The sequence below is a fragment of the Sodiomyces alcalophilus genome (assembly GCF_042370955.1).
Source record: "Sodiomyces alcalophilus JCM 7366 unplaced genomic scaffold ACRALscaffold_8, whole genome shotgun sequence".
NCBI classification, from domain to species: Eukaryota; Fungi; Ascomycota; class Sordariomycetes; order Glomerellales; family Plectosphaerellaceae; genus Sodiomyces; species Sodiomyces alcalophilus.
In genome coordinates this window covers 1,213,994-1,235,712 of record NW_027263539.1, presented here as the reverse complement: position 1 = coordinate 1,235,712, position 21,719 = coordinate 1,213,994, and the positions used below count along the sequence as shown (strand labels likewise).

The following is a 21,719-nucleotide window of genomic DNA, read 5'->3' as shown; positions in this document are numbered from 1 at the left end:
CATTCCCACCTGCTCCCGGAGCTCATTTCGAAGGATGGAACAACTTCAACACTTTTTCCTCCCCTTCTTCCTCCCATCCAACATGCTTATCCCTTCAGCGTAAGGGACAGGCAGCATTGCACTGCGCTGCTTTACCCGTACTCTCTCACTCTATAAATTAGGCATTGCAAATATCGTCTCTATCAATTGAACCCGTACATTATCGAACCCCTTCGCCCATGGTCGAGTCGTCGACCGCGGCGCCGGGGCCGCGGCATGCGAGCCATGCGATCCCCATCGCGTTGAACGAAGCCGGTCTCGATTCCCCGACGTTCAGAGCTTCCTCCATTTACTTTTCAGAGCAGATAGAAGTTGTGGAGCGATGGCTCGAAGACTTCGTAAAGTCTACATCCAAACTAGCACGCGACATCCTATCCCTCGAAGAGTCCATCAACTCGTACATATCCAAGACATTCCCGCCCGCCGTCGCTACCGCTTCCGCCGCCGACTCCATCATCGACCACGACTATACACTCCTCGCTCTCCGGAGGGCTAGTGACGGGTCAAGGGAATGGTGGACGCAGGTCATGTCAACCATGAGGAAACTGGACTCCGTTTCTGCCGAGCCCGTCCGCTTGTTCCTTGCCGGGGAGATGAAAGCCTTCAAGGAGGTCCGAAAGACGCTGGACCAGACCCAGAGGCATTTCGATCAGACGCTGGCTCGCTACGTCGCCCAGTCCAAGACGAAAGAACCTTCCGCCCTCCGCGAGGATGCCTTTGCCGTCTTCGAGGCCCGCAAGGCCTACCTCGCTTCGTCTCTCGACTTTTGTCAGTTGGCCCCGCAGGTCCGATCCTCGCTCGATAAGCTCCTCGTTCGAATCAGCGCCGACCTCTGGGACGAGGTGAGACGCTCGCGCGAAGCCGCTACGAGCTCGGTCAGGTGGGGCAATGAGATGGACCGTATCCGCGGCTGGTCGAAAGAGATGGAAGCTACCGAAGGCATCTTCAAGAGAGAGCTCCACAGGGCTCGCCGGGACGTCTCGCACGGCATGCTGCAGGCTTGGAAGCCCTCACGCGAACTGGAAGATTACAATTCGTCGACGGTACCTTTCCTGGGGTCCAAGGGCCCGGTCAACCTCCCGACCGAAGACGGAGCCGCTCTGGTTTCCGAGAAACAGGGCTGGCTTTTCAAGCGGAGCGTCTACGGCAAACCGGCTCGGACGAGCTGGGTGCGACGCTGGTACTACTGCCGCGATGGCATCTTCGGGTGGCTGATCCAGGGGGCGCATGGTGTGCTCCAAGGCGATGAGATTGGCGTCCTCCTATGCAACGTGAAGCCCGCCTTTTCGGAGGACCGGCGGTTCTGCTTCGAGGTCAAGACCAAGAGCCACACCATCGTCTTGCAGGCCGAGACGCAACAAGAGCTCACCGAATGGCTCGAGGTCTTCGACGTGGCCAAGAAGCGGGCATTCGAGGCTTCGGTGGACCGTGATAATGCTCTCGGTCTTCCATCATCGCAGGACCCCGCTTTCAACATCACCCCGGCCCCGGTCCCTGAACTCTCCGCCAAGGCTCCGGATGCGCAACAAGCATCGGCCGACGAGCTTACGGGGAGCCTCGACAGGGTCAGTACCCTGCCGGTGTACGGTGCGGAAGGTAACCTCGCCACGCGCAGTAGCTTTGACGTGAACGGTGGGGCCGGAGGCCGCCGGTCCATCACCGCCTTGGGGAGGGATCTCGGCCGTGACCTGGTTCGGGAGGAGGGTGAGAGCGGCCGAGAGCACGCGGCTAGGATCATCCAGAAGCTTGATCTTCACCGCAAGGCCACTTTCGGAGGCGATCACTCGGAACCCAAGAGCGCAGCCAACTTGTCACCTTCGGCCAGTGGCATCTCCGGTCTCATGTCCGCCGCTGGTTACGGATTGCTCGGATACCCGTCCTCTGCGACGGCCCAAGGCTCTGGCAGGGTAGCCCAAACCGCGACGTTTCCTCCTCTGGAGGCGTACCGGGGAAGCCTGGCGCCGGCGACCTTGGCCAAGACGCCCATGTCCACCCCTCTGAGCCGCACGGCCGTGTTCGTGACAGGAGACAAGGGTCTATGTGTGGACGCATCCAGTCACATGCCGGCTTCCGTCATGGCCAACTACTGGGGCAGCAATCCGTGGGGTGCATTGTACGGCACGGATCACGGCAGCAGCCCACGGACGCCAGCCCCGCTCGAAGAGAACCCGATGGTCGTGACCGAGGTCGGGACGCCCGAGGAGGAGGAGCAGCAGGAGCAGGAGCAACAGCATCGCAAGCCCAGCATTCACCGGAAGACAGTCAGCGTCGATGCCAAGGTGGCACAACGGACGTTGCAACCCAGACAGCAGGTCGAGACATTCCCGCCAGGTTACCCAAGCGACCTAAAGGCCCAGCATCCCATTTTCAGACTGCTCTTTCCCAGAGCGCCTCTCGACGACAAACTGGTGCTCGTTTTCATTGCCGCCTGGATGAGCTCTGGTCCGGATTCCAGCAGCCGCGGGGACTTCGCTGGCAACGGTTCTATTTTCGTGACGCCCGACAACATATATTTCTACGGCCACCAGCTGGGCGTTGTCGTGACGTACACCCTAAGTTTGGACGTCATCGCCGGCGTCACGGCATCACCAGGCCGGGATTGCGACTCGATCATTCTACACCTGAAGAGCGGCAGCTCGAACGAGACGGGCTATGATAACATCACGATCAAAGTATTCCTCGGGAACCTGTCGCTTCTACATGCGCGGTTGAACCTGTTGGTGGACGATCTTCAAGCGGAAGAGCCCATGACCCTGGACGAGCTCGTGACGGCGTTGACCAATCTCGAGCATGAAGACCACGTACTGCGGAGCCCCAGCGTCGGTAGCTGGGAAGAAACGACGCCCAGCAGTCCCATTGCCGGCAGTGGGGCCGTGAGCGCCAGGCGCCCGACGCGGCCGCATATAGTAGGCCCCGGGCTTCACGTAGGACGTCATGTCGTTCGGCCGTCGCGTAAGTTCCAGCTCCCGGCCCACCCGGTGGTGTTCGAACCGGACGACATGAAGCGCAAGGTGGCGGAACGGAATTTCGAGCTGAGCGCCAAGGCATGCTTCCACGTGCTGTTCGGCGACAAGAGCTTCGTGTTCCCCAAACTGTACTTCGATCGGCGAGCCCAGCGGATCGCACAGGGGCCGTGGACGACGGGGGAGCACGGGCGCATGCAACGCGACTTTAAGTTTCGGGTCGATTACACGGACGTGCTCGGGCGGGCCAAGTCGGCGGACGTGGTGGACCACCAGACGATCGAGGTGTTCGAGGACCACGTGACATATGTGGTGACGCACGTCAAGACGGCGTGGCACCTGCCCCATTCGCAATATCTGAAGCTGGTGGTCAAGGTGGTGGTGACGTACGTGGCCAAGTCCAAGTGCAAGCTGGCCATCTACACGCGGGTGGACTGGACGAAGACGCCGGCGCTCTCGTGGCGGCTGGTGGAGCGGCAGGCACTGGAGGACGCCCGGAGCGACGCGGAGGAGCTGGCCGAGCTGGCGACTGACCAGGTGCGCAAGCTGGGGCCGCACAGCCGGACGAAGCGGGCGATCCAGGTGTACGGGCACATTGGGCAGCAGAAGCAGGTGATGGTGTTCTCGCCGGGGGAGTCGGATGCGGCCACGGCCAAGGGGCAGGTGATCAAGCCGCGGACGCTGACGGCGATGTTGCTGGAGACGGCGCGGTCGTTTGGGGAGAGCGCGGTGACGTCGGTCATCATGTGGTCGTTCGCGGCGCTGAAGAAGGCGTTCACGGTGCTGACGGAACACCGGCTCCTGTTCCTGCTGCTGGGCCTCAGCCTGGCGACGAACCTGCTCTGGGCGTCCCGGGAGGCGTCGATGTGGTGGTCGGAGAGGCGGGCGGCGCAGTTCATGAACCGCATCGGCGTGGGGCCGAATACGGTGATGAGCAGGGCCATCTACCTGGCTGACCTCCCTGATGCGACGGGGGCGACGGAGCACCATCAATTTGGGGATAGTGCATGGTGAGTTTTCACACCAACTTTCAAGGTCAAACCAGGGAGGCGAACAATGTGGACTTGTCGCTTTTCATTGATTTATTTATTTTCCGTAACTATTGGCTCGAGCTAACCCATTGCGATCACACAGCTACGCGGCATTCCAGCAGTTAACCAACACGACGAACATGGACGCGCCGTATGAGAACATCCGGACCGCATTCTCGACCGACTGGGGTCAAGCGGCGGCACAGCGCATCCGGCAGACGCGACAGCGACTGGGATCGTACCGGCACGACCTCGTGGTGGCGATGCGGGTAGTCAACAGCATCGAGCGGGAGATGATGGAGTCGGAGTGGGAGGTCTGGTTGACGGACGAGACGGCGAGGTGTAACCAGCTGAAGATGGTGTTGGGCCGTGACGAGGGAGGCGAACACCGGGGCAAAAAGGGAGGGGACAAGACCAAGAAGGGGCAAGAGGAGGACCAGAAGGTGATGTTTCCGGAGATGGACTTCAGCGAGGACCAGAACGAGAGCGAGAGGAGGACGGCGGCGTTGCGGGCGTGGCACCAGAGTTACTGTGGGAGTTGTGAGCGGGAGCAATTGCGGGCGAAGGAGGCGAGGGGACCCATAGGATTATAGGGATCGCATCGAGCAGAGTCGACGATTATTGGAAGGGAGAAGAAAATAATGAGGCCGTAGCGTTGAATGAAAGGAATTATTAGTCCCTCGCAAAGCATGGGATGATACAGAACAGGTGCGTTGAGACATGATGTCCACAGGAGGTCGGAGCCGGGGTGGGCATGAGGCCGGCCTTGTCGGAGCCGGGATGGACCCTATTGTGGGTCAACTCCAAGTGGAGTCGGTACTTGGTGGGAACGCCGCTTAGACCAGAGTACATGTCTGGGGTCAACACATGACAAATCAATCAACAAGGCGGAGTGCCAGAGTGGTTAATGGGTATGACTAGAAATCATATGGCTTCGGCCTCGCAGGTTCGAATCCTGTCTCCGTCGGACTTTCATTTTTGATCAATCTTGTGGTTGATTTTTTTTTTTCACACTAAAATGCATGTGTGTAACATGAATGATACTTTCCCTTCTTTTTTGTTTTTTTCTCTTTCGTCCCGACTCACAATTGGTCGTGAATAGGGGAGGATGAAATCCGGTGGTTACCCTCCTTTTTATAACTCTACCAGCTTCGTATCATGTACTCTTTCCTAGGGGGTTCGTACGACAGTCATCACGACCGGAATAGTGACGTCATCCCTCAGGAGCTGGTATCTTGCGTACCTTGGACAACCATGATACATCTTGGCAACAGTTTGTCCTGACGAAGGAATGTCCTCATGTACATTGTGTATCGGGAATTAGCGACTTGGCTTACCTTCCTGTTGACGCCGCTGACACCGTTGCAACTTACCCAAATGACGAAATCAAACAGGAAGCTCCGGAACCTCCAGAAGGAGCCACCGGCGACCACCGAAAATCAAGGTCATCGCCAACTTCCTTTTCCTCCCGTCTCCCTACCACCTCTCTAGATTGTCCTTGACGCGCTGTTTCATTCCCATTAAACCCTTCCGACGACTATCATCTCACTTCGCTGTGTCACATCTCCGTTGGGGACCCCATAGGTTGCGAATGTGCTGCTTCGGCTACTACAGTTCGACGGATATATTGAAGATTCACCGTTTGACAAAACCACTAAAAGACCGACCTACTCTACCCTCGGCGGGCCGCCATGGTCCCCCATCATGAACCTTTCCAAGCACTCAGTCCGGCAGACTGGGCCTCGATCTCTCCCGAGAAGTTGCCTGACCTGCTCGCCGAGACATTCGCAGACGCCCAGACGATCATCGACTCTCTCCCGGTGCCCTCCCCCCTCCTGAAGGCCAACGGGCCGACCTCAAGTACCCGCCGCACCCGCTCCAACACCGACCCTGCGACCCTGTCGACAGCAATCAACCGTTCCCTTTCGCCCCGCCAGTCCGGTGCCTCCCTCAAGCTCGCCCAGGACCTCATGAAGGAGTGGAGGGAAGTCAAGGTCAACGCGCGCGAGAACCCGCTTTCCATAAACGTCTACAAGCTCCCAGCCAAGGACGGCAAGGGCGCCTGGTTTGCTCGCCGCAGCGTGCACGATGGTCTTCCCTTTGAGAAGTGGAAGCTCGGCCTTGAGAGGGAGTTTGTCGAGTCCATGAAGGTTCAGGATGGTCCTGGTGCTGGCTGCATTCGCGGTATCGGCGCTGATAAGAGGGTCGAGCATCATGTTGTGGACGGTGCTGGCAAGGTTGAAGGTATGTCATTCTATTCATTATCATCCTCCATCTCGAGCTCTTATCCTGTCGTATGTTATGTCATTGTCCTATTTTCCCCAAAACCTCTCCCCGTCATCTCCTCAGTCTTTGCTAACAATTGACTTCCCAGTATTTCAGTTATCAGCTCAGTTCCCCGGTCCGACCACTCCTCGCGACTTTGTCATCCTTCTCCTGACCGGCGAGGCCTCTCACAACCCGCCGACTTCCCCTTCGTCTGCGGGATCTGGTCGACCGCTACGATCTTTCATGGTCGTATCGAAACCTTGTAACCACCCGGACTATCCCCCATGCGACGGTTGTATCCGTGGGCAGTACGAATCAGTGGAGGTCATCCGTGAGATCCCGTCCGACAAGCCGGTAATTCGCAGATCCAGGTCGTCAATCGACCTCGGTACCGACACGGACAGGCGCCGGTCCATTGTGGAAGACGTGGGGAAGCAAGCCGTTCTTAGAGCAGCCCGGCACGGGGCTGAACCCCAGGAGGATGCCGACGGTGCCAGCCGAGATTTGCCTGCAGCCTCCATGGGCAGTGATCATGTGCGACGCGACGCCATACATCATCTAGATGATGCCACGGCCGACGAGGATGAGGCCCCAACCACCATCGAATGGCTAATGGTCACTCGAAGCGACCCCGGAGGCAACGTGCCACGGTTCATGGTGGAAAGAGGCACCCCTGGTGGGATCGCGTCTGACGCCAACAAGTTCCTCAAGTGGCTGACCTCCAAATCTGCGCGAGACTTTGCTTCCAATGCAGAGCACGAGCATGCCGAATCGGACCGCGCCAAAACAGACGCTGTACACGCCGAGGAGACCGAGTCTCATGGTAAGAGTCTCGCTTTGGACCCAACGTCCAATCTCATCCCAGAAGAGGATGACGACGGCGACACGTCAGGAGAATCGCATGGACCGCATGAACCGGACGACTATGATGCTGCGCCCAACCGTAGCGGTATCTACGGCATGATATCGGGGGCCTTCGGGATGGCCAGCTCCCTCGTCGCCGCGCGGCTCCCCAACAGCTTGCCAGGTTTTTCCCAGAACGGAAACGATACGAGCAGTGAGACGGTTTCCGAGGGAGAAAACGACGAGGTTGATGGCTCCATGGATGACCAGAGCGACACATCCTCGCTGAGGTCCTTCACATCGGCAGTTGAATCCTCGCACGTGGTCCGCTTCGACGACAATTCCAACGGCAGCAGTGCCAGAGTCGGATCAGTCACCGACGACCGTCGTGGTCGGGATGACGCCAATTCCATCCAGTCCAATTCCAACGATTCCAGTCCCAGCAGCACCAGCAAGCTCACCCACGATAGCGCCCAGTACGAGAAGGAAGCCCGCAAGCTCGAGGACCGCCGCGAGAAGATGCACGAAAAGCTGGCCCGCCTGCAAAGCCGCATCACGGCCAAGCGGGAGGAGGGCTCCCAAAGAGACGCCGCGACCCTCGCCAAACTGCGCGAGAAGCATGAGCGCGAGATGGCCAAGCACGAGGAGAAGTACCGCCGCGAGCTCCGGCGGCTCGAGGAGAAGCGCGAAAGCGAGGAGCGCAAGGCAGAGCAGCGTCGCCGGAAGCAGGCGGAGCGCGAGGAAAAGGCCGACATGGGCCTCGAACTCCAGCGCGTCCGGGCCGAGCGGGACCTCGCACTGAAACAAGTCGAGGCGCTCACGGCCCAGGTTGGCGAGCTGCAGGCACAGAATACCAACCTGGTGGCGGAGATGGGGAGGATGAATACGGCGTCGTCTCCTATGCGGCAGCGGGATCCCCCCGGGGCGGCGACGGGAAGCCCACGTACGGCGGAGCGTCAGCCAGTCCAGGGCGTCCGGAGGGCTGCGACGTCTTTGTAGGGCCAAGTCGCGAATCTATTGACCATGATCCTGCGGACGAGGGCCGAAGCCTGTATAGAATCTAGTGGATGAGAGTAGGAACATGGGATTCTTACGAAGACGAGCAAAAGGTTACCCGGGCGAGGGGTGGTAGGCATGTGTGTATGATAGCAGGATGTTGTGTATGGATATCCTTGGACGAGAGCCTCAAGCGTAATGATACTTGCATCTGTTGTCATGATGGCCCGTCCATAACCCGAGATATCATGAGCCCCGAGGACTTGACTAACATACCCTCGGAACTAATCTCCTTCAGGGCTTCCTATCGGGACAATGACGGTGAACACTACGCGGACTAACCGCGTGATCGATGGCCATGTCGTGTAGCATGGAAATCTACGTTGAAGGTAGCCGAACCACACTAGATAGACCCCCTCGTTCCTCGATCCCGGCCAGAAAGGATCGTGCTTTTCCGAGGGCCGCGCCGGTGGTGTTCGACGGGAGACGTCGAGACTTGCCGTATCCAGGCAACTCGGCCGAAGCCGAGTCACATTCCCTGCGTATGCGTATGCGTCTGCGTCTTGGGAACGGGACGTCAGGACCCGGCATATGCAATGCAAGGTATGAAACAATGTGATGGCGGACGACCTACTACGTCATGGTGGTTGTCAGCCCGGTTGCTTTCAGCTGGGCATGGTTGGGAGTGACTCAAAAAAAAAAAATTGACCACAAAAAGACGAAATCCCAAAAGCCATTACCTGCATCTCAGGATCGAATTGCTGCAAGTGTTGGCTGCCTCTACGGAGATGCATTGTCTGGTGGCCCCTGCGCCACGAAAGCGGGTAAAGCCGCGTGGCTAAGTACCTATACTTACCATGTACGCACCAACGGCGGTGGCGCTCTGTATCTTTTCCCACCTATCAGACGCACGTGTTCTTAGTAATCAGGTTGGATCAACAACATGGCCCTCCCGTTGCACCGTCACCGCTAGTCCAACTCAACATTGGCACGATTGGCACGCCGCCACGAGACGGCCGTGTCCGGGGTCACGGAACAGTCGCCCATGGGAAGAATGTGTCGGTACTTCGCGCCGTTTTCAAGACACCTGGAGGTCCACAGACAAAACGTCTATACGGACAGACCTCGGCGCCTTCGGAGCGCGGGACTTTCTTCAGCCGTCCCTTGAAAGAATCATCGGGGGCGATTTGGTCACATGACGGGCCGTTGTACATTCGAAGATCCCGGAACGGCCAAGAAATTGCAGACCTCGAGCTCATGTGACCAGAAGCCAGCTGGCCCCTCGTGACGACTGCCAGTCATGGCAGACGGTACGGGTTTTGGAGAGTCACGAGGATGGTTGTTTCTGTACACCTTATGACGACAAGGTCGGCGGTTGATGTGATACCGGAGCGACAAGCGAGGCTCGGCCGATTCGGCCGGGCAACTCTTGGGATGAAACGCGCATTGCTTGCACCCAGCGGCTAGACGCGCGAGGGAAACCCCCCAAACCCCATCCCCAACATCTTGGCTTCGATGACAAGTTGGACGTACTTCGAGTACGTTCACACCCTCTCGGTCTTAAGCCGACTCGGCGCATGGGCGAGTATTGATCGATGCGGCGGTAGTTCTCACGCTTCTTTCTTCCCGGCGAGTGCTAGTCACACCCTATGGCCACCTTTACGCCCGCGACTCTTGTCGGGGAAGATGGTCGACCCGGCGGGATGGATGGATGTTGGACTTTGTGTGTCACCCCTGGTCAATTTCTTTTCCACACAAGAGTGGACATCCCCGGTGCTCTTGACCAAGCGACGGCCGTTGTTCTTCTCTTCCATGTCCTGAGTCCTGGCCAGTATCGTGTACTGTACTTCCACCGTCCATGGCCGCAGAGGACCTGTCATGGCACGGCGTCCTTGGTGATATCCCTTCCAGCCGAGACATATCTGGAAACAAAGGGATTGTCGCCACTAGCTCCCGGCTGGCTTCCTGCGGGACGAAGCGTCTTCTCCACGACTCGAGACATGCTTACAACGGTTGCTCCCTTTTCCCTCCCTCTCGTGTCCTATCGTCTCATGCGCTTCTTTCCCGTCTCATCCACAGTCTCTCTCACTCAGTCTTTTCCTCCTGATAACCCAATTGGTCTTTATTCCCTCGAATTTTCTCATGCTAGGCCAATGAGGAATCCCCTTTACTCTCAACTCCACCAGGTCCAAGGAGAATGGACCAGGGGCCCATTCTGGACCATTGGTCTGTAACCAATCAAGGACCAGAAGTGCCTTCTCAACAGACACACCTCGACTCGTCGGCCGCCGCTAGCAAGGACATCAACTTAACAGAGAAGGCATCTACAGGCTCTCGTTGCTCGATGCCCTTTGGTCCTACCCGTCTAACCCTCCACCCTTATTCGAAATGACACCTTCTGTCCCCATAAGCTATGTGAGGTTCAGGGGTCGGGGAAACAAGGAGACCGTTGTGAAACGTCGTCTTTTCCTCTGCTAGCGCCGAGGGGGGTCTCGCTCGTCCCCTCCATCATGGTTTCTGACATTCGACGGCGCCATAGCTTGTCAAGGCCGGCGTGTGTTAGTTGGATATTAGTCCATCTTACCCCAGACGAGCGTCTGTAACGAATCTAGTTTGCATATCCTGCTTCGAGCAACCATCGCCCTGTCGCAGGAGATCGGCTGCATAGGCAAGACACCATGCATTCTACCCCCAGCGTATCCTGTGCGTCGCCAATGACGGAACTGCATGCAATGCGCACCGGCGCTAAGGCGGTAGACGCCGATGGTGTTGGTTCCCTTTGCCAGGCATGTAAAGGGGAGGAAATGAGGATCCGCTAGGACTCGAGGCAATGGTCCCAACTGGCCTGGTGTAGCTGGTTTGAGTGGCGGGAGCTATGGCAACCGCAATTTGACAGCTTGGAATATGGTTCTTGGATGGGTTAGTCAGGGGGAAACATCGCCATCTGCAATCAAACCGGGAGGGGGAGTGAGGGAGGTTGTAAACCAAGTAGACAGATGTGTGCAACAACAGACATGTTTTTTTTCACTGGCTCGATGTTATATCACAACTCACATGTCGTCTACGGAACGGATGAGAGTCGATCTTGGCAGGTATCGGCCAATTTCGCGATTCACGCGGCATGGATTTCTTGTGTGTGTTAAAGGGGTTTCACGGGGACTTGATAGATGGGATATTGGCTGGTCTCCTTCGCGGTTCGCCATGTGGTACAACAAGGAAAAGGGGGTGGGTAGGTCCGATAGGCGAGTACGAGACGGACACAGGAGGTCACTTGGGCCCTGGAGCCAGCGAAATTTTCAAAAACTTCTCCTTCTGCTGATACCAGGGCCAGGGCGGGAGAGGCCAAGTCCATCGAGGGGCTAGAGGAAGCGTAAAGAGTCTATTAGTGCCACTGTGGTCCGCATATTCGACCCAAGGGACACTGAGGACGGGGCAACGGGATAAAGCGGGCCCAGCCCAGGCGGCGCCATAGGATAGACAGATGGAAGCACGTTGCATCTGCAAGGCAAAGACGGGCTTGAGTGTCCGTGATACGGTCGTACAACGTATACAACAATACGGACAGGAGAGAAAAGTTGCGATTTTGTCATGGCATTCAAAAGTCAGCTCGTATCCTGGGTGTTTTGCCGAGATGCAGGTCGACTAACAACGGATGTGAAGGGTCGCGATACGTTGGTACGTTGGTACATCTGTAGCCAAGCCCAGAGTGTGGCGGAGTTTTGACGAGTCGACGTTTCCGGCCACACCTATATCGGAGTACGTATATGTATCGTACCTACCTATATCGGAGATCTGAAGACTTCGCAGGAGGTACCGGTACTTTAGGGTTTTCCCCACAGGGTTTTTTTTTTCTTTTCAGCCCCTGCTCGTTCCCTATTCCAGGTCCTATCCCGCTCATTACCTGCATCCCATTTGCTCGTGTGCTTCTTTCACGTACTTTGGTTCCTGGCTCCCTCTAAATTCCGTCATTGAGCATATAGCATATTCGCCATATGCACGACCGATTGCTCAGCCATCATGCGCGTCTGTATGTTATCCATTTGCCGCCGCGACTTGCCACTGCGACAGACCTGCTGCGACCTTTTCGCCTCCTCCGAATCTCGATCGCCGGTTACTTTGAAGTGCATGCAGTGCAGCAGTGGGCGCTGAATGAAGTGCAAAGGACCGGTTGCCTCTTGTGGCCCGACCTGTTGCCCGACTGAACAGATCGACAGTATTCGATACGCATGGGAAACATCGTGACATGAACCTATCACGACTTCTTCGCCGACTTGGACGGGCGAGGGCGAAATGATGTTTAGCCAAGCACCGAAGAGAGTCACGGCAGGCAGGGGTGAAAGTCCAGAAACCGATCCTGGGGAATAGGATCGACATGTGTGTCCTGTCTTCCCGTTTCTGTCGACATTTCGAGGCTTGAGCTTGAAGGGGCAAAAGAACCACCCACCCCTCGCCCCCTGTACTTCTGTCCTTCCAAGTCACTGTTATCACACGCCCTTCAGCGACTCGGCACTCATTGACGACCCTGACCCATGCATATGCCCTTACCCAATGTACCCTCAGCTGCACCGGAACTAGCAGCCGCGTCCCTCTCCACTTCCCTGTTAACCCCCCCTCTTTCCTATTCGAATGCCATGGTGAAGGAAACTACAACGTTGTAGGTACTTTAATACCCCACCACCACCCTCGCGACATGTCTTACCCTTTTTTTCTTACCCTCCCTCTTCCTCACGACCACCTCGTCCACCCTTTTCTTCTTCTTGCGGTAGCTGGACTGAAAAGCTTAATTCCCCTCGCTCGGGACCGCCCAGCTCCGTTTTCCATCTTTTTCTTTATTTTTATATATCTTCCTTTATCTCCTTCTTTGTGCCCCTGATTGCCATTCTCCTCGTCCTCCAGCAAAGCCTTCAACACGATCGATACCCTTGTTGCCCTCGCGATGCCCCCACAACTGCTTCCGGCCTCGGCGGCCGCTTTTGCGCCGAGGGCGTCTTCCGTCAACGTTGTCCTCGGATCCCGAATCGAGCCGTGGTTAACGCAAACCCTCAAGCGCATCAACCGAGTAAAGCGACCTCTCAACAGCGTCCCCCAGCACCAAAGATGTCTGACCGAGACCTTGTCCTCGCCCAACGCCATCTGGGATCTGGCCGCCCTCATGCTGCCCAAGGCCCCCGAGTCGGAACTCCGTCAACACGATAACCCCGTGGCCGAGGCCCTCTGCAACTACCAGCTCGTCCACATCCAGGCCTACATCGTCCATGTCGACATGGTCCTCCGAAACGAGGTCGCCTTCAAGCTGACCACCGACACCATAGATGCCCTGGTCGAATACCACGAGGATATCCACTGCGTCGACGCCAAGGCGAACACCTACGACTGGTCCGAGAAGGACCAGCAGTGCAAGAAGCTCCACGACGACTTTGTCCAGGCCATCAACAAGTTTGTCTTCCGCACCCACGTCACCGCCTTGGAGGGTCTCGAGGAGGATGGAATCGGCGAGCTGCTCGGCGGGAAGAGTGACGAGGTCAAGAACAGCATCGTGGCTCTCATGAAGCCCCTGCTGCCCCCGGCCCCGAGGCTTGTCGATGTCATCCGCCAAGCCCCGCTGCTCCCCAGCTCCCCCGTCGGCCCCACCATGTGGTCTTCTCAGTCGCAACCCACCCCGCCCACCAGCCTCCCCCCCGTCGATCCTTGGAGGATACTACCGTCCAGCCCGAGCGTGACCACGACGTCGCAGGACTCGGCCAACACCCCCGTGTGGTCCAACCTGGCCCTGTCCGACACCCAGCTGCCGTCGCCGACCCTTGCCTTCAACGAGCCTTTCCCGTCCGCCGGCTACTTCTACAGCACGCCCCTCGTGACCGCACCCATCCCGGCCCTTCCCCTCCCCAGCACCTTCACCCCGCAATGCGGCATGGGCATGGGCATGAGGCATGGAGGCTTCGGATGGGACCGCTATCCCGAGTACGCGACCATGACCTGACAATCACCACGCTCGCCACCAGCCACTACCTTTACCACGACCTCCTGATCAAGTGCCTGGCATCCATTTTTCGTTTCCTCCTCTGACTTGGGTACGACCGGCTCGCGGCATCAACAATCTCCAATCCAACCCCAAAGGCACCCCAAAGGCTTCCCAAAGGCTTCTTCTTTTTCTCTCTTCTGTTACGGCGTTTGGCATCATTCAGGGAGCGACCGGTGTTTTCGAGGACTCGTCACATACCACACCAGAAACCCAGGGCCTCAGCCTAATTTTGTCTGGACTTGCTCTTTCGTTGTCCATTTCACCCAGGAGGCCTTGATTGGTTTTTCCTTTCACTTTCTTCTTTCGTCTTTTCATTTCATTTCTTTTCCTTACTCTCCGGGATCTCTCATCTAAAGAGGAACACGCAGCAATGCGACCCCCCGCCCACTCGGCCGAGTCCGAGACAGAAGGAACCGACTCGATATCCCTTTCTTTGTCCTTCTTTTCGTCAACTTTTCTTTTTTCTTTTTTCGTCCCTGCATGGCATCAAGCGGCTTTCTTCTTGGAGATACCCCATTCGCAACACTTCGAACTACGGCACCCTCGCTCCCGTCACTTTCCTCGACTCCCCTAATATCCTGTCTTACGGTTGATGTACGACGATCTTTGACGACCGAAAACGAATTTTCACGACACTCATATCTGCGAGACGACGAACGAAGTCATGTCCAATAGATGGAGGGTGGGAATGAAAAGGAAAAATGACTGTTCGTCGGGCGAACCTCGGACTGACTACTTGGGCCTCCCGCGCCCTGCCTCCTCGGGGCGTCACGCATATCCATTGAAGATGATTCGACTTTCGGCTCGGTGGGCGAATTATACAGCCTGGGGCTGGACTCCTATAATTGGTATATTTTCACCCACGCAAAAGAACGACGGCTGGAGCCCATCGATTCCGACCAAACACTACGCAGTATCTGGAATACTGCGACTATACAGACGCAGGGTTGTCGACAGGATTGCCCCTCCTCGTCTTGTGTCCTTCCCCCGCTTGGTGTCATATGGTTCCTACCCGTGGCATCACGGATGGGGAGGATGTCAAATGCACGGAAAGTGATGGAGCACCGGGAGGGGTCATCATCACAATGGAAGCCGGGCATCACAAACACGTTCCACTCCCTGCAGAGCGGGGGGTTGGTGTGATGCGAAGCCCCTTCTTGCCATGGTCTTGACTCGGCCCTGTCAGCCCGTACGACACATTTCCCCTACCAAGTCCGCGTGGGCGTGCCCCAGATCTACCACGGCGAAACTCGATACCCACGACAGTCGACCCTGCCAGACGGGGTTACTGTGTACAGAGAAGACCGGGTCAGGAGGGTCCATTTCGTATGGCCGGTCTCCAACCGAGGACTGAATCGCGCGCGTGCCCACGGTGGTGTCAAGACAAAACAAGGGGAAAATGGGGTCAGGGATTTTCGAGACGAGACAACATGTAGCACGCCGCCTACATGCTCCCCTCTCCTTTTCCCCCTTTCGCAAATAGTTTCGTCCAAAAGAAGTATCGGGCGGGCAGGCATCGCATGCTTTGTCCCGCTCGTTGCTTGGGTGGCGCTGGTATATGTGCGAAAGGGAGGAATGGGAGGGGGAAACCGGCCGCAGGGATGACGGGGTCAGGGCGGCTCTCGGCAGCGCGCGAGGCGGAAGGTTAGCCTGGCCCCGTCCGATCCCCTGGGAACAGTCGCCGCTCTGGTCGGTGGCTATCTGCGGCTCGACGGTGCTGGAACACCGGAAATACGATAAACGTTGGTCGAGGGCCCTGGTGGCTCCGACCTCTTGCACGTGTGCTACAGGGACGGGACAAAGTTGGGAAAGCTCCGTAGCCATGTTTATACTCTAGTCACAAGGAACTTGTCGATATAATCCGAACATGTCATTGTTCATACAATGCTCTTTTGCGTGTCGTCTCGCCGTGTCCTGGATATCCATGCATGTCTCCCATGACTGATGTTTCGTTTTCGTTGTGCCACGGAGAAATAGTGGGAGTTGCCATCGGAACTCCGATGGTCCGGGCCCGTGGGTTGAACCCCACATCACACGCCCCCACACCACCCCCACCCCCACCCACTTGACCTGGGTGCCGGGTCTGGGATAGTCACGGATAAGCGCATCCATTAGCTACGTCGTGAACCAAGGCAGAAGACTCGGTATTTACTGTCACTCTCCTAGCTACTGGGCGAGGAGACGGGATTTTGAGTCTGAAGTTACAAGACGACAAGGTGAAATAATATTTACAGAGAATAAAAAAGGCAAAGCATGAAAAAGACAAAAGAGTAGAAAAACGGAGGCGAACAAGACATTTTTCACTTTTCATTCCTCGTAACGATCCTAGGTCTCCCCACAGTACCTTTGCATCACATCTTAAACGTGACCACCTTTGTCCTGACCCATTCGGCAAGACCACCGGCGGCATTGAACCGGCCGTAGCCACTCCCCTTGACGCCACCGTGCGGCAGGGCGCTCTCGTCATGGATGCTCATCGAGTTGATGTGCACGGCGCCCGACTCGATCTCGCGGGCGAAGCGGAGCCCCCGCTTCAGGTCCTCGGTGAAGACGGCCGACGTCAGGCCGTACTCGCTATCGTTGGCCAGGTCGATGGCCTCCTGCTCGGACGACACCTCGAACACCGAGACGGACGGGCCGAACGACTCGGTGGCGTAAATGTCCATGTCGCGCGTGACCTTGTCCAGCACGACGGGCCGCATGCGCGTGGCGCTGGCCTCGCGGGCCGCGGCGTCGCCGTAGACCACCTCGGCGCCCTTGGCCGTGGCGTCGGCGACGAGCTTCCTGTTCTTGTCGACGGCCACCTCGCTGATGAGCACGGGCGCGTCCCCGGCGGGCGGGAAGTACTTGTCGATGGACGCGGCCAGCTTGGCGAGGAAGGCGGGCTTGACGGCGCGGTGCACCAGGATGCGCTCGGTGCACATGCACACCTGGCCCGAGTTGAAGAAGGACCCCAGGGCGCACTGGTCGGCGGCGAGGTCGAGGTCGGCGTCCTCCCACACGATGGCGGGGGCTTTGCCGCCGAGCTCGAGGACGACGGGCTTGAGGCTCTCGCCGGCCAGGCGCGCGATGATGCGGCCCACGGCCGTGCTGCCGGTGAAGTTGATCTTCATGACGCGCGGGTTCGCGACCAGGGCTGCTGTTACTTTGGGGGCCGAGGCTGGCGCGTGTGTGATGGTGTTCAGGACGCCGGCGGGTAGGCCGGCTTCGTGGAAGACCGAGGCGATGGCCCACATGACGCGGGGGGCGAGCTCGGTGCCCTTGAGCACGACGGTGTTTCCTGCGGCCATGGGGAAGGCGATGGCGCGGGTGCCGAGGATGTAGGGTGCGTTCCTTGGTTTGTGAGAAAAGGAATGCATACATGGGGGAGGTCTATGTTCTCGACTTACCACGGCGCAATGGCAAGCACAACACCGTACGGCTCACGTAAAACAATGCTGCCAATGTTGGGGTCTCTGGTCGACGGGAACGAGCCTTCCAGCGTAGAGATGCGTCCAGCCACGTCCTTGATCAGGTCGATGGCCACGTCCAGGTTGAACTCGCACCACTGCGGCAGCCCGCCCGTTTCCTGGGTCATGTACTGGGCCAGCTCGCCGCGCCGCCTCTCCATGACCTCGGCTGCCTTGAGGAAAATGTCCCGCCGGTATCCGGGCGTTGTTCTGCTCCACGACGTGAAAGCATTGGATGCTGCATCGACCGCCGCGTCTGCATCTTCCACGGTGGCGCTGCTGCAGTTGTGGAGGAATTTTCCGGTGGCCGGAGAGGTGACACTGAAGTTTTCGCTGGATAGAACCTCCTGTCCGTCCCGGAATAAGGGGACACAGTAGATTGCTCCATTGACTTGGGATGTCATGTTTTCGGTCGTGGTTGGGATGTCGGAGGAATGTGGGAGGAGATACGTTGTTGAGGCCAGGCCAAAAGATAAAGTGTGGGTGGTTCGAAGATTCGAAGATTCGACGACTCAAAGACTCGAGGGTTCGAAGAGTTGATGGCTTGAGAGGTGCAAGAGGGCGTGGCGTGGCGGTGTGATGTGTACAGGATTTGGCAAAGGTGCAGAAGAGAGAAACCTCTTTGTATGAAAACGTCTTCTTCGTCTCGCCTCCCCCGCTCCCCGGATCGGCTAATCCTCCCACCCCCGACCCCGCCCGGGAACCCCGGGCCCCACTTTTCTCCAAGTTCCGATGCCAACTGCCGGGGCCCCGCATTTTCACTGCCAGGCCTGACCAACCGACGTGGGGGTTGGTAGTACCTAGTAGGTATTATTGGCTCCTTGGGCCGACGAGCCACTCAGGTCGTCCGCAATCCCCGATGCAATCCAATCCGCGATGGCCATGACGGTCACCATGGGGTTCGTCCCGGTCGCACTGGGGAACACGCTCGCGTCGGCAACGTACAGTCCCTCGACGCCGAAAACCCGGCCCTTTGGGTCCACCACCCCCTCGTCCGCGTTGGCGGCCATGCGACACGTGCCCATCTGATGTGCCGACGAGAATGTCGTCGCCGGTGGCGCGTTACCGGCCCGGCGAACGCTGTCGAGCCATGCCGCGAATCGGGGGTTATTGATACCATCGTCCAGGGCCCGTTCGTCTTTTTCGTCGGCTTCTTCCCTGATAAACGGCTCGACACCCGGAAGAAAGGCGTCGATTTCCACTGCGCCCTCTATGTAGCAGATTTTGGCGAGAGCAATGATGCCTTCCAGTGTGTGCGCTCGGTCAAAGGCTGATGGGCTGTACGCCACACGGGGACGCCCGGTGACTTCATCGGGGTACACGCTACCACTGTCGCGGTCGCGGGTGAGCGCGATGAACCCGCCAAAGTGGCGGAATTTCACGCTAGAGAGTTTAGATTCGAGTCCACCGCGCCAAGGCATGTTGGCTATGGAGACGTATGGCTAGCAGACGGTTAGCCGGGGAGGGCTTGAGGAGCAGAACGGGAACATACCACTCCACAGAGGGGCTCCAACTTGACACCATGACCGGAACTGTCTAGGTTTTCAAAGCTGGAGCAGTAGCTTGTAATGATGCCGCCTGCCATGAGTATTGTCCCGTTAGTTAGAGCATGGCGAGAGGGTAGGGATCTGATAGCTTGTCGCCTTACCTTCCCATGGAGTCGTGGGCTCTTTCCAATACGCACCGACCATATTGCACGGGTGCACACGGAGGTTCTGTCCAATGTGACGATTCTGCTGTCATTGTGAGTGCACGATTCAACACGGCTCGTTTCCCGGGAGAACGAAGAACAATGACGACGACGCACCGTTAATCCGCTCCTGCGCAAGAGCAACGGACTACAGAGAGTGCCACCGGCCACAATCACCCTCTTCGCCTTGATCACCACGTCCCGAACGACGCGCTGCTCCCGCGGCCCGTCAAGGCCTCCGTTGGCGTCCCTCGAAACCCACCGGCCCACGACGCCGGTAGCCCGCTTGGTGCCGTCCGTCTCGTCAAAGGTAATCTCGTCGACCTCCAGGCCCTCCATGAGTTTGGCCCCAGCCTGGGCTGCTGCCGGCAACCAGCTGACGACGGTTCCTTTCTTCTCCGCCGAGGCGCACCCCAGGTGGCAGCGGCCGCAGTAGTGTTCCTCCCCGCCAGTGTTCTGTGGTGCGGCAGCGGCATGCCAGCCGAGTTTCCGGGACCCTTCGAGGAGGACGTTGTTCCTATGGTTATGGCGGATGGCGTCGGTCCCGACGCCCATCTGGTCGCACACCTTGTCGAGGGACGCCTGGAACTGGGCCGAGGTGAAGAACGGCAGGCCGTACCGCTGGGCCCATTCCTCGCGCACAAAACCCTGGGTCTGGAGGGCGACGCTCCAATTCACCGTTCCGCCGCCGCCCCAGCAGGCGCCAGCGACTAGATTGAGGCTGGCGTCGTCGCTGGTGAGGAAGCCGCCATTTTCGTACAGGTAGTGGCAGCCGGCGCTCTGGGGCATGGGCAGCTGGGACGGGGCGAAGTGGTAGCCCTTGTCGACGACCAGGACGCGGTGGCCGGCTTCGGCGAGGGACTTGGCGCACACGGCACCACCGCACCCCGAACCGACGATGACGATGTCGGTCTCGATGGACGCTGGCCCGTCGGCGGCGGGGAGCTGCTCGAAGCGGAAATCAAAGCCGTCCGCCGGGCGGTGGTGTTCGGGGAGATCAGTGTAGCCGATGAGGTCCCGGAGCAGGGGGTTGGTAACGAGGGAGGCCTTTTGAGCCACGGCGGCGAGGGATTTGCCGAGGACGCGCAGGGAAGTGAGTCGCGATGTGGTCCAGGCCTTGAGGATGGCCTCCCGGATGTCGATGGGTTGGTGGTGGACGGGGGTGAGGTAGCCTGTGAGGAGGAGGCTCCCTATGCGAGTTCTGTGGAATATTAGCTTTGTCCAGATATTGGACATCAACGGATGAGATGGTTTGGTTATGAATTGAGAAAAGAAAGAAAGAAACAAACAGAAGTAAAATATATAAAAAAAAAAGGAAAGAAAGAAAGCTTGACATGGCAAGGAGGTATACCCAAGTTTAGATAGGGCCTTGCCCATGGCGTCGCGGGCGGTAGTGGAGGTCATGGACAAAGTGCTGATTACGTCGGCTCGGAAACGATCATCGTGAACGGGGCAAAACTCGAGATAGTCTTTGAAACGGTCCTCGGGTGGGGCGTCCGCATCCATGCGCGCACGCGCGAGGCGGATGGCGTCTGCGTACTGCGCATCGGGAAGCGTTACCTGGCTATTCTCGTCGGAGACGTCGGATTCGCGGCAGATGGAAGGCAGCAGGGCCTCCATCAAGGACCATAGGACGGCCCATTGCGTATCATCCCAGAAAGCTGGCTCGGAGAGAGGAGGGGGCTGCAATGTCGAGGGCGCTACATCGGCGGCCATGGTCATTCGAGGGGGGGTTAAGAGGGAAAAGGAATGGTTATGAGAGGCGGCTGGCGTAAGGTTGAAAAGGAGAGAAGAACGAGGAGCTGATCCTCCAGGGTGAATCTTCTGGACCATGGACAACGGACCGCTGGGTGAATGGAGTGAAGGTTAGGATTGATCGGCTTAGGACAGGGGCTGTCTGGGGTCGACAGGCTGACGAGATGAACGTGGTCTGTGCGGTACAGTATGCCCCTGATAGGATACAAGGTGGTACAATGCATGCACCCCAGTTTCCCCTCACGGCGTACGGAGATGATGTTCCCCGAAAGTAGTTAAGAAGTACCTACTTGAGAGATTCATGCGCATTGATGATTGGATGGAGTCTGCTTGAACCCCTCTTGCGCTTGGAAGGAGCTCTCGATCCAATGTAGTTGTACGAAGTACGTTGTACCTATCAAAGCACAGAGCAACTCAGCCCAGTAATAGAGGGAATGTCGTCAGGATGCATTACTTACAGGAACCTGAAGAAGGAGTCGCGGCACTTCACTTGGTCAACTGGGAGGAACCAGTCAGTTTGCATGTGATTTGACTTCAGCCGCACAATTGTACCATAAGGCCAAGTTGGAGTCTCGTTTCCCAGCCCTGGATCTCGTGTGACGTGAACCATTCGGGCAGCTTACTATCAAATTCCAAACCAACACCAAACCAGCTTCAAACCAA

At 57.8% G+C, this 21,719-nt stretch overlaps 5 protein-coding genes and 1 non-coding gene across 6 annotated transcripts; 3 read left to right on the top strand and 3 right to left on the bottom strand.

Annotated features, from left to right (window-relative positions):
• The first annotated feature begins 101 nt into the window (after positions 1-101).
• On the top strand, positions 102-8,700 carry ACRALDRAFT_1077851 (uncharacterized protein). Its single transcript, XM_071018694.1, has 4 exons — positions 102-4,012; positions 4,137-4,573; positions 5,753-6,277; positions 6,408-8,700. Exons 1-4 carry the CDS (start codon positions 219-221, stop codon positions 8,141-8,143), a joined length of 6,492 nt encoding a protein of 2,163 aa, XP_070871720.1. The 5' UTR covers positions 102-218; the 3' UTR covers positions 8,144-8,700.
• ACRALDRAFT_t272 lies at positions 4,920-5,000 on the top strand. The gene has a single exon. It is a non-coding gene; the product is annotated as a tRNA-Ser (tRNA).
• On the bottom strand, positions 8,235-11,730 carry ACRALDRAFT_213065 (uncharacterized protein; the record flags this gene model as incomplete). Its single annotated transcript, XM_071024002.1, is given in 29 exon segments — positions 8,235-8,344; positions 8,417-8,444; positions 8,483-8,518; positions 8,545-8,702; positions 8,753-8,809; positions 8,853-8,947; positions 9,008-9,039; positions 9,084-9,109; positions 9,142-9,227; positions 9,257-9,431; positions 9,472-9,650; positions 9,691-9,776; positions 9,813-9,859; positions 9,897-9,981; positions 10,026-10,132; positions 10,152-10,208; positions 10,319-10,368; positions 10,413-10,505; positions 10,536-10,635; positions 10,663-10,679; positions 10,725-10,800; positions 10,860-10,955; positions 10,982-11,050; positions 11,097-11,167; positions 11,195-11,269; positions 11,295-11,327; positions 11,412-11,499; positions 11,533-11,656; positions 11,704-11,730. 29 exon segments carry the CDS (start codon positions 11,728-11,730, stop codon positions 8,235-8,237), a joined length of 2,283 nt encoding a protein of 760 aa, XP_070871719.1.
• A 1,346-nt stretch (positions 11,731-13,076) lies between these two features.
• ACRALDRAFT_2044442 (uncharacterized protein) lies at positions 13,077-14,120 on the top strand (the record flags this gene model as incomplete). Its single annotated transcript, XM_071021436.1, has 1 exon — positions 13,077-14,120. One exon carries the CDS (start codon positions 13,077-13,079, stop codon positions 14,118-14,120), a length of 1,044 nt encoding a protein of 347 aa, XP_070871718.1.
• A 2,393-nt stretch (positions 14,121-16,513) lies between these two features.
• Positions 16,514-18,015, bottom strand: ACRALDRAFT_2044441 (uncharacterized protein; the record flags this gene model as incomplete). The annotated part of the gene is made up of 2 exons (XM_071021435.1): positions 16,514-17,495; positions 17,552-18,015. 2 exons carry the CDS (start codon positions 18,013-18,015, stop codon positions 16,514-16,516), a joined length of 1,446 nt encoding a protein of 481 aa, XP_070871717.1.
• A 396-nt stretch (positions 18,016-18,411) lies between these two features.
• On the bottom strand, positions 18,412-21,017 carry ACRALDRAFT_2044463 (uncharacterized protein; the record flags this gene model as incomplete). Its single annotated transcript, XM_071021438.1, has 5 exons — positions 18,412-19,053; positions 19,104-19,189; positions 19,260-19,344; positions 19,419-20,502; positions 20,653-21,017. 5 exons carry the CDS (start codon positions 21,015-21,017, stop codon positions 18,412-18,414), a joined length of 2,262 nt encoding a protein of 753 aa, XP_070871716.1.
• Positions 21,018-21,719: the final 702 nt, after the last annotated feature.